Source organism: Mustela lutreola, chromosome 14 (genome assembly GCF_030435805.1).
Source record: "Mustela lutreola isolate mMusLut2 chromosome 14, mMusLut2.pri, whole genome shotgun sequence".
In the NCBI taxonomy this organism is placed as follows: Eukaryota; Metazoa; Chordata; class Mammalia; order Carnivora; family Mustelidae; genus Mustela; species Mustela lutreola.
In genome coordinates, this window is record NC_081303.1 from 74,358,856 (window position 1) to 74,373,934 (window position 15,079).

The 15,079-nt window shown below is 49.2% G+C and overlaps 3 protein-coding genes and 1 long non-coding RNA gene across 7 annotated transcripts in view; 1 reads left to right on the forward strand and 3 right to left on the reverse strand.

The window, feature by feature from the left end:
• Window positions 1-1,031, reverse strand: part of DAP3 (death associated protein 3) — a 31,683-nt gene extending 30,652 nt beyond the window's left edge. For 2 of the 4 annotated variants that reach the window (XM_059146909.1, XM_059146913.1), the window contains exon 1: window positions 875-1,031. The gene's annotated coding sequence lies outside the window, so the exon portion shown is untranslated. The remainder of the gene's footprint in view (window positions 1-874) is intronic. The other 2 variants (XM_059146912.1, XM_059146910.1) reach the window with 1 other exon arrangement.
• Window positions 871-2,973, reverse strand: LOC131814488 (basic proline-rich protein-like). Its single transcript, XM_059145413.1, has one exon. It carries the CDS (start codon window positions 2,971-2,973, stop codon window positions 871-873), a length of 2,103 nt encoding a protein of 700 aa, XP_059001396.1.
• A 6,020-nt stretch (window positions 2,974-8,993) lies between these two features.
• LOC131815221 (uncharacterized) lies at window positions 8,994-11,881 on the reverse strand. The gene is made up of 3 exons (XR_009347610.1): window positions 11,247-11,881; window positions 9,669-9,849; window positions 8,994-9,157 (listed from the first exon to the last, which is right to left on the reverse strand). It is a non-coding gene; the product is annotated as an uncharacterized LOC131815221 (long non-coding RNA).
• A 1,928-nt stretch (window positions 11,882-13,809) lies between these two features.
• ASH1L (ASH1 like histone lysine methyltransferase) overlaps window positions 13,810-15,079 on the forward strand; it is a 168,684-nt gene continuing 167,414 nt past the window's right edge. The window contains exon 1 of the mRNA XM_059146914.1: window positions 13,810-14,945. The gene's annotated coding sequence lies outside the window, so the exon portion shown is untranslated. The remainder of the gene's footprint in view (window positions 14,946-15,079) is intronic.

Here is a 15,079-nt window from a genome sequence, read left to right on the forward strand (position 1 = left end):
ATGTAAGAGCTGAGACTTAACACATGGTTAGGAAAACCAAATATATATGGGATCATTAAAGCTAAGTTTCTCTTTACCTTCAAAAATACAAACTACGCAAACACAACCTGACCCATGCATGGAAATGTGGAAAGGGGGTATGTCTACTTGAACTTTAGAGCTTCAGCGGGGCTTTGAGGTCAGTCTAGGACAGGGATTCTCAAGCCGCTCCTTGGATCCCTGCAAGTGCACAGAAGTGAAGGAAATGGAAACCCAAGGAGACAGATCCCTCCGGGAGCTTGACCCTTTGGGGGAAACTGAAACTGCGAGATTAGGCAGACCCTGGGCTCGGACAGCCCGGAGACCCCCGCACGGCCCCACCAAGAGAAAGTGCGCGTCGGCAGCCGCCGCGGTCGGCCAGGCCTCGGGCCGCGCGACCGTCCGGAGGGCCCGCGGCACCGCACAGCCGCGCTGCCCAGACTGCGAGCGGGAACGCGCTCCGCTCCGCGGAGCGGATCTCACCGACGCGGAGGACCCATTCGCACGTGCCCGAGTTTTACGTCCACTTTTCGGTTCCTTTTTGACACAGAACGAAGCAAGACAAGGTTCGGAAGGACGCGCCGGGCACGGAAGACCGAGGCCGGCGCGGAGCCGGGAACACGCGGCCTCCGGCCCCGGTGCCCCGAGCCGCGGGTCCCGCCGGGAGGCACGCGGGAGCGCTCCAGCGCAGCGGGCGGGCGCCCGGCCGTGAGCCCCGAGCCCCCGGGCTGGGCTGCACCGCGCAAAGCCAGAAGCGCGACCGGCGCGCGGGCTCCCGGCGGGTCCGAGTCCGCCCCGCGGGGCCCGGGAGGAAGCCCCCCCGGACAGCCGCCGGCCGCACGGCCCCGCTCCCTACCTGGTGGGCGCTCGGATCCCGCTCCCCGCCCGCGAGCGCCGGACCTTCCCCCGCGACGGTCCCGGGGCCGCGAGCCGCACGCGCCGCCGAGGGCCGGCCGCTCCCGGCGCTGCCCGCAGACGCCCGGCGAGCTCGGCCCGCTCAGCAGGAAGCGGCTCAGCGCGCAGCCGCCGCGGCGTCCACCCGCCAGCCGGGGGCGGGGGGAGCCGGGCCGCCCTCGACGCGCCCTCCGCGGCCCGGCGGCCGAGCGCGGAAGCCAGCGTCGGGGGCGCGGCGCGGCGGCCGCGGCGGTGAGTCGTCCCGGGCCCCCGCCCGCCCCTCGCCCGGGCTGCAGCCCTCACGGCGGCCCCGCCGCGGCGCCGGGCCTCCCCCGTCCCGCTCCCGCGGCGGCCGGAATGGAACGGTCCGGCGGGGGGGATTGTGGGAGGCGCACGCGCAAGGGGCGGAGGGCATGTGGGGGGGGCGGCGGCGGCGGCGGCGGCGGCCGTGGCGGCGGTTGGTGGCCGTGGGGGCGGGGAAGGGGGGGAGGCGAGAAGAGGCGGAGGCGGAGGCGGAGGAGGAGGCCGGGGCCCGCGCCGCCGAAGGTACGCGTGAGGGCCCGCGCCCGGCCGTCCTGACAGGGGCCGAGGGGGGGCGGAGGGCCGCGCGGGCGGGCGCCCCCGAGCGAGCGCCGACGGGCCGGCGGGCGCGCCGGGCGGCCGAAGGCGGGGGTCGGGGGCGAGCGAGCGGCGAGCCCGGAGCCCGTCGGGCGCGTGCGGGCGGGCGTGCGCGCTGCGCGGCCCGAGTCGGGGGCGGGGGGGCGCCGCGGGCCGGGCCTGGCGCGAGGTGGGGGGCGGCGGCGCCCTGCGCTCGCGCCCGCCCTCCCTCCCGAGCCGCCGCCGCCGCCGCCGCCGCCGCCGCCGCTCCCGCCGCCATTTTGGGTCCGCTGTGCGGAGGGGCGGCCGATCCCCGCCCGGCGTGCGGGACCGCCTCCCCTCGGTGGCCCTGCGCGGCCGCACGCCCGGCCCTGCTCCCCGCTCGCGGCTCCGCCCGTCCGCGCCCCCGCGGGCCGCCTCCTGACGAGCGGCAGGGAGCCGCCGCCGACCCGGGGCCGCCGAGGAGCCTGCCTGGCGGCCGCCCCCCTTCCCCACTTCCCTGCACTCCCCGCTCGCGCGGCCTCGGCCTCTGACACGGTGAGCAGAGCCGCCCGCGGAGGCTTCGGGCCTAAGTGCTCCGCGCGCGAGGCGAGCCCGGGCGGCCCGGGCGCCCCTGTCACCTCCCGGACCCGGACCTCCGGGAGCGCGGCGGCGAGGTGGGGGAGGGGAGCGAGGCGCGGGGATCCTGGGCGGCCCGGGAAGTCCCTCCCGGCGGGGCGGGGGGGGGAAGGGGTGTCCCTGGCGGGCGGGCTCCGGGCTGGGGGAGGGGCGGGAACGTCGGCGGGCGGAGGCGGAGCCGCCCGGGCCCCTGACAGGTTCGCTGGCGCGCGGCGGCGGCGCGGCGGGAGCATCCCCCGGCCCCGGGGGCAGCGGCGGGGTGGGGGGCGCGGGGGGGGGTCCGGGTCCGGCGCGCGCGGTGCGGCCCGGGGTGCGAGGGGAGCGGGTGTCCTGGGGAGTTCGGACGGGGACGGCGCGTGTGGCCGTGAGCTGTCGCGGTGCGGGTGCGGGCGCGCGGGCCCGGGAAGTGCTCCGGGAGAGTTGGCGGGGCTCCGAGCAAGTGTGCGGGAGTTCCCCGCGCGCCGCGCCGCGTCCCGGAGCCGGCCGCCCGCTCCGCCCCGCCGGCCGTGCCCGCGCCCTGCGCCGCCTGGGAGCGCCCGCTGCTGCCGGCGCGGGGGAGCCATGGCGGTGGCGCGGTCGGCGCGGGTCTGTGCGCGGCCGGGGACGGGGCGCTCGTCCCGGCCGGTCGTGCGGGTGGGAGCCGTCCTCGGGCGGCGGCCGGTCGGGCCAGCGCGAGCCCCGACGGGCGGGGAGGCACGGGCGGCCTTCCTGCGGCCGGGTCGGGGCCGGCGCCAGGCCGGGAGGCTGCTCGCGACGGCGCCGCTGCGGGGTGGTCCTGCGCCCGTGCGCGCGGTGCGGGGCCCGACTTCCCCCGGCGCGGAGCGGGGAGTGAAGGCCGAACGACATCCTTTCCCCAAGGTCACGCCGAGTGGGTGGCCACGCTGAGGCTGTGCCCGAGTGCGGTGCCTCCTTGTCCGGCGGTGAGTTCTCCGCACGCCCGGGCCCCGCAGGGTGTCCCGCACCGTCGGGCTTCCCGGGGAGCCGGGGGCGCGGGCGCCTGGCCGGCGCGGCTGCCGGGGCTGAGCCGTGTCGCACGTGTGCACGACCCTGGGCCGGCCCTGCAGGGTGGCCTGGAGGAAACGCGTCCACACCGGGTTAGTGTTGCTGCGGGAGGAGTCGGGCCCTGACGCTCCGCGCGTGTGGTCGCGTGTGGTGCGGGGAGCAGGTCTGCCCGGCTCCGGCCGGCCCTGCGGCCGCTGGAGGACTGCTGGCCGCCTCTCTCGGAGTCTGTGGGCGGGAGGATCTTCTCCCCTTCGTCCCACAGATGGATTTACGGAGTTTACGGAGCAGGTACTCAGCGAGTGGTCCCTGCCGTGGGGGGAGAATAATCGAAGTGACCCTGTGGACACAACCTGGGTGCCTCTGAGGGGACTTGCCGTGGCCGTGGTAGGTTAAGGCCAGCCACCAGGACGAGTCAGTGTTGGGATTGAAACTAAAACTTTCCTAAAAAGTCTGTTGAGTGTGGAGGGAATTTACTCTCCGGGGCAGGTTTACACGGAAGCATGCAAGTCTGTTTGTCCCTGGGAAAGCAGGCAGGTCTGGGGCACACGGCGCCTCCTCCTGCATCTTCTGTTGACATTTATGACTATACTGTTTTGGGGATCTGGTCATTGTTGCTGGACATTCCTGTGGATATTGGAACTTTTTGGCCGGGCTGAAGGAGTTCTCTAAAGACTGATTTTGCAGTAAGGATCCCGTCAGTGACTATGAGGGGGAAATGCTTGAAGGAAGACCGCATAACGGTGCATCTCTGGAAAACTGAGTAGTTTTGATATGCTAGATTAGTAGTTCTTAAAGTTTTTTGGGGTCACTTATCCTTCTGAGACTCTGATGACAGGTCCTCACTGATAAACGAGCTTTAACACAGTCACACAAATGATGCAGACGGTTTCAGGAACTGAAATTGGATGAAGTAGAACCTTTTCATATTTAGGTCTCATTTGAAAGCCTTTTAAAATACATGGAGCTTTGTTTGGAGATGAAGATGTTGGTATGAGTTTTAGGTGAAAAAGATTCTGTGACAGTTTTTGGTGTGCTGAGAGTGAGGAGAACTTTAAGGTCGTGTCTTTTACTCTTTTTATAAACTCGATTTTGCAACGTTAGTACAGGATTCTGAGTTAGGTGGTAAGAAAACATATTGCTCAGATATTTATGGCTTTATTCTTTTTCCTTTTTATTCTTAAACTCCTCTTTTTGGTTTTGCATTGGGATTCAAGCTTCCGAAGCTCATTTACTGGATTTGTGTTATGTGTAACAAACTTTATCGATTGAATTCTGTGCAGGAGACACACAGATGAGTAATATATGGGCTCTGTCCTTGGACAGATTCTAATCCACTTGAAGCTGAGGATTCTGTGATGGGGTTGGTTTTCAGAAGGGCAAGAAGGAGGGAAGAATATTCCTAGAAGTTGAGGTTTCATGACTTAACTGCAGAGTTTTTGCGGTTATTAATTCTTAGGAAGCTATGAAGTCTTCCCACTCTGTATGCAACTTTGTAACTATGAAATGTGTTTTGGTGTCATCTGGTGTTTTTGAAAAGGAGGCATACTTTGGTTGCCTTCCTTGTCTTGTTCTCAGTGTATTTATGTAGTGAGTTTGTAATGAAAGTTTTAATGTCTTTTTTTGGTTGAGGGGTGGTGTGCATGCATCCAAGAAACTCTTCTGGGGTAAAATGCAGCAGCTATTTGATAGACTACCCATCCATTAAGTACTGGGTATTTAAAATACTTACTGCGTTTTTGAAAGAACCAGAAATTCGGAAAGGTGTTTTGATAGCACAGATTACAGGATTCGTTAAGATAATGGAAAGATTTGAAGAAAAAATGGTGCAATTTTCTCTACTCTTTATTGTCATGGCCTCTGTGTAAGAATGTCATGGAAATTTGTGAAAAGTTTAATGTTTTCTCTAATTTTTAACTTGGATAGTAAATTTGTGGGTTTTTAACCCACTGAGCCACCCAGATGCCCCTAAATTGGTGGGTTTTTAAAATAATATGTTTTTCATATGCATGTAGTGTGTATCTGTGCATATAGATACATATTTATATAGTCTTGGTTGTATGAGATACTTGATAATTAAAAAATAATGCTTATAATAATTATAAGAAATTATTCAGAATCTAAGGATCACGGAACAAAAGCAATTTTCTTGTCATATTTTTGAGTTGTGTTCTAAAATATGGAGCATAGGAGTGCCTGGGTGGCTCACTCTTTAGATTTCTGCCTTTGGCTCAGATCATGATCCCCGGGGTCCTGGGATCGAGCCCCAGCTAGGGCTCCCTGCTCAGTGGGAAGCCTGCTTCTCTCTCTCCCGTTTTAGCTTCCCCTGCTTGTGTTCCCTCTCTCGTTATCTCTGTCAAATAAAAATAAAATCTTTAAAAAATAAAGTATGGAGCATAACTTTATTCCCCTCTATCTTGCTAGGCATTGTGTCTTTATGGCATTAGCAGTACCACTTGAGGTTTTTTTTTTGTTTTTTTTAAACATTTTTTTTTTAAAAGGTTTTATTTATTTGACAGACTGAGATCACAAGTAGGCAGAGAGGCAGGCAGAGAGATAGGAGGAAGCAGGCTCCCGGTTGAGCAGAGAGCCCGATGCGGGGCTCGATCCCAGGACCCTGGGATCATGACCTGAGCCGAAAGCAGAGGCTTTAACCCACTGAGCCACCCAGGCGCCCCACCACTTGAGGTTTTATCCTAAGTCTTCCAGGACTTACAAATAGAGAAGTGGCCACATTTAGTCCTGCCAGAATGACTGCCTGTACACAGTGGAGAAGTTTTACCATATCTGTAGGTGATGCATCTGTAGTTAAGAATTTCATATTGCTATTTGAGTCATGTGTGTTGGTCTGAGTTGTTTAAAGGTAATACATAATCTTCCTGATGTCTGCTCTGAAGTCTGCTTTGTGGTAGCCTTTCTAGAAGCCTGACCTGTCTTAAACCTGGTTGCCATAAAAGAGGGGAAGTGATAGTAATTTTTGTTTTATTTTGAGTTATTTTGCTATTTTTAAAAGTTATTATTTCTTTATTTATTTGACAGAGATCACAAGTAGGCAGAGAGGCAGGCAGAGAGAGAGAGGAGGAAGCAGGCTCCCCACTGAGCAGGGAACCCGATGCTGGGCTTGATCCCAGGACCCCAAGATCATGACTTGAGCTGAAGGCAGAGGCTTAACACACTGAGCCACCCAAGTGCCCCTAAAATTATTTTTTCTTTAAATTACCTGTAATTTTTTTGGTTTTGTTTATATTCTTTTGTACTGAGTTGTTAGATTTTCAAACTTAGGATTTGTCTTCTTAGTAAATGATAACTGTCAAGCTTACATTTCATGTTTTAGAGGTTAGTATTTTAGTGACTGCCTCCTTGGTGGTAGTCAATGGCAGCGTGATGTTGACACAACATAATAAATTACAGATTTTTTTTTAAAGATTTTATTTATTTATTTGACAGAGATCACAAGTAGGCAGAGAGGCAGGCAGAGAGAGAGGAAGGGAAGCAGGCCCCCTGCTGAGCAGAGAGCCCGATGTGGGGCTTGATCCCAGGACCCTGAGATCATGACCTGAGCCGAAGGCAGAGGCTTAAACCACTGAGCCACCCAGGTGCCCCAAAATAAATTATAGATTTAAGTGATGACAGAAATGTAATAACCTTGTTATTTTAAGAGTTTTGTTGCCTTTGTTGGACAGCTAACTTTTGTATATTTGAAGAATCTAAAATTTATTTTAGCATTGATTGGTTTTGCTTTTCATAGCTTTTCATCCTTTGCTCTCAGACATACTCAAGTCGATGACAGGATTGTGTACTTTTTCCATTTCATTTTGTTCATTTTTTAAACATGGTAAATTTCAAACATACAGAAATGAAGAGACCAGTGTAGTGAGTTCTGGATTCAGCCCCTGGCCTCAGCAGTCAGTGTCACCGGTTGCTACCCTGAGTCCCTACCTGCTGGCCTCGCGGCCACCTCGCCTCCCCTGCTTTTGCTTATTTTGAAGCAAATCTTTCAGATATTATATAATTTCATTCATAAATACTTCAGTGTATGCATTCTTTTTACACTTTAATGGAGAAATATTTCTCCATAGTTAGAGCTCTATAACTTTTTAAATTAAAGTGATGATAAGCGGAATGAAACTACTTCTAATCCATTTTACGTGTAAGGATTGCCTCTGCAAACTATAAGAAATGAACGGAATAGAATTCACCTCACTGCCTTTTAGATGTTTGCATTGAAAAATGCAAACAGTTCCTGTGTTTGCCAGAAAAGCTTATCAGCTTTTTTCTAATGTACAAGTGAGAAATAATGTGTCTCTTATAGTCTTTTTTTTTTTTAAGTGCTAGTAACAAGATGCTGAAAACATTTTTGAGTTCTTCTTGTTCTTGATTTTCTAACTGAATCTAATTACCACAGAGAAATCAGATAATACTGGAGATGTTGAACCAGAGCTGAAATTGGTTTAAATTCATCTTGGATGGTATGAAATAACATTGTTTTGAATTTTGAAAGTTTAATTGTAGACAATTGAAAGTCCGTACCATTGCGTCAGTTGTTAACTACAAACCATTCGCAATTATGATGAGGATAGAAACATTGTAGAAAAAGAAAGTACATTTCCTGTTGTTACAAAGATAAATCAAACATAGAGATTTGAAGTGATTACTAATAAAGTAGAATTTAGTCTTCTATAAAAAGATGACAGTTAAAATTATGAGTGTGAGTTCTGTCACTAGTGAAACTTTGATTAACTTATCTTTTGTTATATCTTATAGTCCCACAGTAAATAAATCATGAGTTTTTGACTTGTTTTACATTTTATGTCTTCCACACTTGGTACCAAATCACTCTTCTCTTTCTGTCCTAATTTCCTAAAACCCCAGGTGGACAGTGTCAGATTAGAAAGTAACTATATTGTTGGCTTCTTGTTACAAGGGACATTATTTAGAATATGGAGATGATATTCCTTATGATATGGTTTCTTAAATTGAGCATTGCTGAAAATGGAAGCACCAGAATTTAAATGTTTACTAATATAAGAAGCCTAATAGTGCTTAATGGAGAGAATTTAAAAGATTGTCTTTGAATGAAGAAACTGTTAACTCTGACATTTGAGGATATGGGGGACTGAATCAGTCATTTATGATAATTCCAGGGTACATATTTTATGGAATATAAAGGTCTTCAAAGAAGATTGGAGGATGTACATCTTAAGTGCAGATTACACCAAGTGAAGTGACAGCACTTGAGGAAGTTAAAGTTTAGATGCAGAAACATATCAAAGAAAAAAGAGTAATCACCTTGAAACTACAAGGAGAGATTTAATTTAACTTTGTGTGTGGAAAGAAAAAATGTTATATAAATGTAGATAAAGTCACAGTTAAATTCTGTTCAGCAAGTGTTCTTTCTGTGGCACCCAGGTGACTCGGTCTGTCGAGCATTGGACTCGCGATCTCAGCTCAGGTCTTGATCTCCATCTTGTGCCTGGAGCCTACTTTAAAAAAGACAAATAGAGGCGCCTGGGTGGCTCAATGGCTAAAGCCTCCGCCTTCGGCTCAGGTCATGATCCCCGCGTCAGGCACTCAGCTCAGCGGGGAGCCGGCTTCCCCCTCTCTCTCTGCCTGCCTCTCTGCCTGCTTGTGATCTCTCTCTGTCAAATAAATTTTTTAAAAAATCTTGAAAAATGAAAAAAGACAAATAAAAAGTATTTTTTCTATTCATCTCTCATTCAGCCGGCTGACATTTTTCTGATGCTCATCTCATTTCTATTTCTGTACTTAGGTGTTAGGAAAAGAGAAGGTTTTTTTTTTTTCCTGCCTCAGAAAGTAGTGAATCTAGTAAGAAGATCATCATGTTAACAAACGCTACAATACATAGTATAGTACATTTCTCCCAGGTAGAGAAGGGAGAAATTTATTAACTCTGTGGAGAGAACGAAAAGGTTAAGTATAGCTTCCTGCAAGGGGGAGAGCCAGGTCTTCAAGGATAAATACGAGTTACTCAGTAAGGCTTAGAGGAGACGTTCTTGATAGCAGAAGACACCTGGGAAGGCATAAAAATGAGAATGACATAGCAGGATGAGTTAGGAGCTGCAGTTCGGATCTGCACTTTCTGCCTGTTTTCCTAGGATTTCCTGTGTCCTCAGTACCATGTAAGGTTGGGTTTTGTACTTAAGAGATCCACAGAACAACAGTGGAGCTGTGTTCCACACACTCTGCCTAGACAACATCATAATACGCTGTTACTGTTAAATAAAGGTTATTTCTCACAAAGATTAAAGTCAAGAAAATAATTGTTATGTTTTAGTTATTCAAAAAACTTCTACTAGAACACTCCACCCCTTCCCCATCCTCATCGGGGCGTCATCCATTAGCATTATATGCGTCCAGCCAGTGAAGACTTGGTAGGATTGCTTTTCTGAGGAGTGAGCAGATCTCCCAGCCCACACATTGGTGCATTTCCCCCTCAGTTTGTTGAAAATCTGAAATAGTGATTAAGATCATGGACTCAGAAATCAGATTGACTAGGCTCAGGCCCCAGTTTTGCTACTTACGGTGTAATCTTCAGGCAAATACTTAAGGTCTTTGGTTTTCTTGACTGTAAGATGATGGTAATACAGCACAGGGTTGTTGAGAGATTGTACCAGGTAATATATGAGAAGTGCTTAGGTAGCGTCATGTGTGTCATGTAGCAAGTACATAATACAGATTTGCTATGACTAGTTCTCTTATTTCCTAGAAAGAGAAATTTTTTAAAGGAAAATAAATGATCTAGCATGCATATGATGCTTATAGGAAGTAAGAACATGTAAAATACATTTTAAAAGTATGTATAAACAACTTTGTTACATATATATGTATTTTTTCTAATTCTCAATTTATGTTCTCTTACTTTCCCTCACCTGTGAATTCTACTTTTGTGTTCTCTCACTTAACTCTAGACTAGGCTTTTTTTGTTTTTTAAGATTTTATGTTTAAGTAATCTCTGTGTAGACCCAACATGGAACTCGAATTTACAACCCCAAGATCAAGAATCACATGCTTTAATCAACTGAGCCAGGAGCCCTGAGACTGGGCTTTTATGTTTGGCTGCTGCTTTTTACCAAATCAAGTACTTGTCTTTAAAGTGAACAGGAATATATCTTTCAGTTTGAAGTTTTTAGGGCAGAGAACTTTGTCTTTGAACTGAATTGGGTTTAGTTAGGATGGTTTTCAATATATGTATGTATGTATTTATTTATTATTATTTTTTAAGATTCCATTCATTCACTTGACAGAGAGAGAGAGAGATCACAAGCAGGCAGAGAGGGGTGGGGAGGTAGCAGGCTCCCTACCGAGCAGAGAGCCCGACGCGGGGACCCCGAGACCACGACCTGAGCCGAAGGCAGAGGCCCAACCCACCGAGCCACCCAAGCGCCCCTGTAGTTATTTATTTTTAAAGGTTTTATTTCTTTGAGAGAGAGCACACATGCGCATGGTAGAGGGAGCGGGAGAAGCAGAGTCCCCGCTGAGCAGGAGCCCGAAGCAGGGCTCAGTCCCAGCACCCTGAAACCATGACCTGAGCTGACGACAGACGGTTTACTGACAGAATCTCCCAGGCACTCCAGCATAGTTCTGTTTTTAAATCTGATCATCTCTTTGGTTTTTAGAAGCCTGGTGTATCCTTCCAAAGCAGAACCTGTTGCTTTCACTAAACCACCTGCGTTTATTGAGTGTTTAGTATGTGCTAGACTTTAGGATACAGTAAAGAATGAACCAGACAAGGTCCTTGAGCATTTTCATTTTACTCTTCCAGAACAAGATGTTTTAGTACTGCTGCAGTGTGCTACCATCATCTACATGTGGTTCAAGCAAGGTATTGTAAAACTTTCTGAAAGAATGTCTTGGAATATGATTATTTTATACCAGAGCAAGTCAGTTCTAGGACAAAACCCTCTTCCTCTTGAGGCCCTCCATTATCTGCCTATGTTTTATCCAGGCGATCTACCGTGCAGTTCGTCCTTTGGGACATCAGTAGATTAACTCCTCTGTTCAGAGTCAAATAAAAATTAAAACTAACATTCTGTCTCCTATGCCTTCTAACAGAAGGAACATGTAGACTTTCATTCAGTAAATATTAATTGTATACTTACGTTACACCAGGTACTGTTCTAAGCCCAGGGGGTACAGCAGTGAAAAAAAAAAAACAGTCAAAAATCATTGCTTTCAGGGGCATCCGGCCGGCTCAGCTGCTAGAGCGTGCACCTCTTGATCTCGGAGTCTTCAGTTCAAGCCCCACCTTCGGTGTAGAGATTACTTAGAAAAAAATCATTGGAGCTCACTTTGAGTAAGATATTAAATAAATGGATATAATGTCATAGCATCTCTACAGCAGGTGCTGTGAAGCACATGTAAGTGAAGTGGAGCGGGGTCAGTGGTTAGGGAGGTCCTTTGAGGCAGTGGTACTGCAGTGGAGACCGGAATGCTGCCAGGCAGCGTCTGGGGCGACAGCACAGGCCCTCAGGCAGTAGTATGTTTGTGTTTAAGAAATGAGAAAGGGCTAGAACAGAGGAAACGAGGTGGGGATGAATGATAGGAGATAGGTAAAGAGGTTAGCCTGGGCTATGTAACGGAGAGACCTAGAAGACTTGACTCAGTAACTAGATCTTATTCTAGATTATTCTAGATTTGATAGGAACCTGTTGGGAGGTTTGAGCAGGGAAGTGATGTACCCTTTGAAAGGCAAGAATGAGGCAACCAGAGTGGCCAGGTAGGCCATTGTGACACTTGAGGCAAGAGAGGGTTGTGAGGAGCACTTAGGGTGGTGTCAGGGAGACCGGGTCGCCATCTGTTCTTAACGGTGGGGGGATGAGAACTTGGATTGGCTGTGGGGTGTGAGTAAAATGATGGTTTCACATTGGGTTTTGCTGAACATTTGCTGAAATTTGGAACACCGGGAGGGGCAGGTTGCAAGAGTGCAAAAATTAAGAATTTGTTTTGGATGTGTACTGACTTTCCTATTATTTCTGTTACTTCTATTTCTAATTCTATTCTGGTTGAGGTATTGAGTAGGAAGTTTGATCTATAAAATCAGGATTGGGGCAGATAGAAATTTGGTAGTTGATCAGGGTAGCGTGATCAGGTAGAGGGATTTAGAGCCATGGGACTTGATGAGATCACCAGGAGAGTGAGTGTAGACAGGAGATGAAGTTCTTGGAATGAATTGTGGAGTATTCTTTGGCATTTAGAGGTATTTAATCCGTACTGCCTCGGCTGAAAGAATAGTGTGATAATTTCACAAATAATACTTTCTTAAGAAAAGCTGGCAAGTACTAGTAAAGACAGAGACAAAAAAAAGTGGTTGAAGAGCAGATTTATTTTCTGTCAAATAGCTTTTTGATTGTTCCGAGATCAGAACACTCATTTTATGTGAAACTAAAACACAGTGCCTATTTTTACTAGATTACCCTGAAAAGATGGCCAGAATGGTCATTACCTTCCTAGATATCCATTGTGGAAGGCAACATAAACTAAAATAAAGAAATAGAAATTTATAAAATAATGAAGTTTTGGGGGGCCTGGCTGGCTCAGTTGGAGGAGCATATAACTTTTGATCCCAGGGTGGTGAGTTTGAGCCCAATGTTGGATGTAGAGATGACTTAAATAAAATGTAAAAACTAGTAATAAAATAAGGAAGTATCAGAAGACCTGAAGCTTCTTATCCATTTGCATGATAACCATTCCTGGCTTGGACAAGTTAGAGTGAGGTCAGGCTGTGTCCTGTTTTCTTCTCTGGTCTGTCACTGGGCATTGTTAAACCTTCCTTTAATGAAGCTGGTTTTTCATCTGTAGACTTGCTGAATCAACACATTAACATCTGAGAATACATTTGTAAGATCCAATTTGTGAAGGTATTAGGGACTTAATATTGTTTAGGTTTACTTGCTGCATATTTGGGGACATCTGGGCTTGGGTAGGAATTTTTTTTTTAATGTATTTGTGGTGTCCAAAATGGAAAGGAATAGAAATTACAGCCCAGATCACAGCATATAGGTTATTTTGTGGGGTTGATTTAAACCCTACCAGAAGTCCTCTTAGCTACCGCATGAAGCAGATCCTGTCTCGCTTGAGTGCATGACTTCCCGCTGGCCGGTCCCCCTCAGCCATTAGGAACGTGCAGGGCCCATCTGTTGAATTGCACTGTGCCTGAAAGGCTAGTAGTTTTGGGCTTTGTCAGTCCAGGAAGAGAAATTAATTCCATAACATTGAAGGGAAACATTTCTAATAACAACATACTCCCCCAGGGTTTACCTGACATCTTGTTGCAATTTTATAGAAATCACTGAAGAATTAAGGGTCCGTCGTGTACGAGTTCTCTTTCCCAAGTCAAAGTCCGAATCATCAGGTGTGTGCATTAGAGAGCCGTTTCTCTTCCGGGTAAATGGTGTCCTTAAGAAAACACTGCCCCAAATTTCCAGATAGTTTAGAGATGATCTTCTTAAGTAGAAACCGAGATGTGTAAGAGGGTAATATGATTTGGGATTCAGATAAGCTTCTAAAAATACTTCTAGATGAATCTATTTCACAAAAATCTGGAAACTGTTCACAGAGACTTAGATGGCTCAAAAGGGGCATCTTCTAGTTTCCTGGGTATCCATTCTGTGCCTTACCTTAGCAGCTGGCCTCAAAAACAGAGGATGATGATGATGGTAGTAGTAGTAGTGTTAGTAGTAGTAGTAATAGTACTAGTAGTAGTAATAATAGTAGCAGTAGTAGCAACAGCAGCAGCAGTTGTGATGGGCCCCATTAAGAATACAGTGAATCTTTTTATACGCTTTCCCCAAAAGCGCATATATACACATAGAAGTTCTGCTGTATGATTTTGGGGAGTTTATAGGCAATTTTTGTTGTAGGCCAACACCCCTTGTTTCTTAGTCCTCTCAGTTACGAATGCTACAGAATGGCGGCTGTGTTCTTTACCTGATGTTCAACGTGATTGCTCTTAAAAGCGGAGGCGAGGGGCGCCTGGGTGGCTCAGTCAGTTAGGCGCCTGCCTTTGGCTTATATCGTGATCCCGGGGTCCTGGGATCAAGCCCCACGTCGGACTCCCTGCTCAGCGGGGAGCCTGCTTCTCCCTCCCCCTCTGCCGTTCCCTCGCTTGTGTGCTCTTTCTCTCTCTCTCTGTCAAATAAATAAATAAAATCTTAAAAAAAAAAGCGGAGGTGAACTCACGTAAGGGCAGTGGTGGTTGTGGAGAATGGTTTGAGTAAATCTTTGCTGGACTCATCTGTCCACTACTCCCCCCCCCCCCCCCCTTCACCATTTCGGTAGTACAGTAACTTCTGGAGGATCAGTAGTTACAGCAGCACACCGGTGCTAGAGATGACGGGCTGGATGTAAGAAAAGCAGTTCTCTTCACGCCGGGTAAGATGGCAGCAAAGTGAGCATTGCTCTCTGTGCCCCACCCTGACTGGCTTCCCTAGCTACATCCCACACCCCTTTCTGAATGTGACTTCTGAATCCGAATCCCAGCGTGTCTCTTGGCATAACAGACTGCTGAGCTCCTCCTTCAGGATCCTGTCGGCCCCTTCAGCGGCGTCTCCCTGGGTCTCTTGCCCTTGTGCTGCAGCTGTTTGGAGCCGTCATCTTTCCCAAACACAGTTCGTTTATATCTCCATGACTTTCATGTTCCTCCCAGTGCCTGGCTGCCTAGAGAACACCTTCCCATCTTCTGAGACAAGGTTCAAGTTGCTGCTGTGAAGCCTTACCTGGCCATCTCCCCTCTTTTGGTGACCAGTGCGCACTCATTTCTCTTTGGCACATGCCTGGGAGTGGAGTTGCTGGGCCACAGGGTAAGCATATTTTTATGTTGAGTAAATACTGTCACACAGTTTTCCAAACTGATTGTATGACTTTGTAACTGTGCAGGAATGCATGGGGTTGCGTTTGCCACATCTGCACCAACACTTGTCATTCTCTTTCGTTT

Bases quoted from the DNA above. Each gene is read 5' to 3' on its own strand.
- LOC131814488 (XM_059145413.1), bottom strand. From the start codon at position 2,973: ATGTCGTTCGGCCTTCACTCCCCGCTCCGCGCCGGGGGAAGTCGGGCC.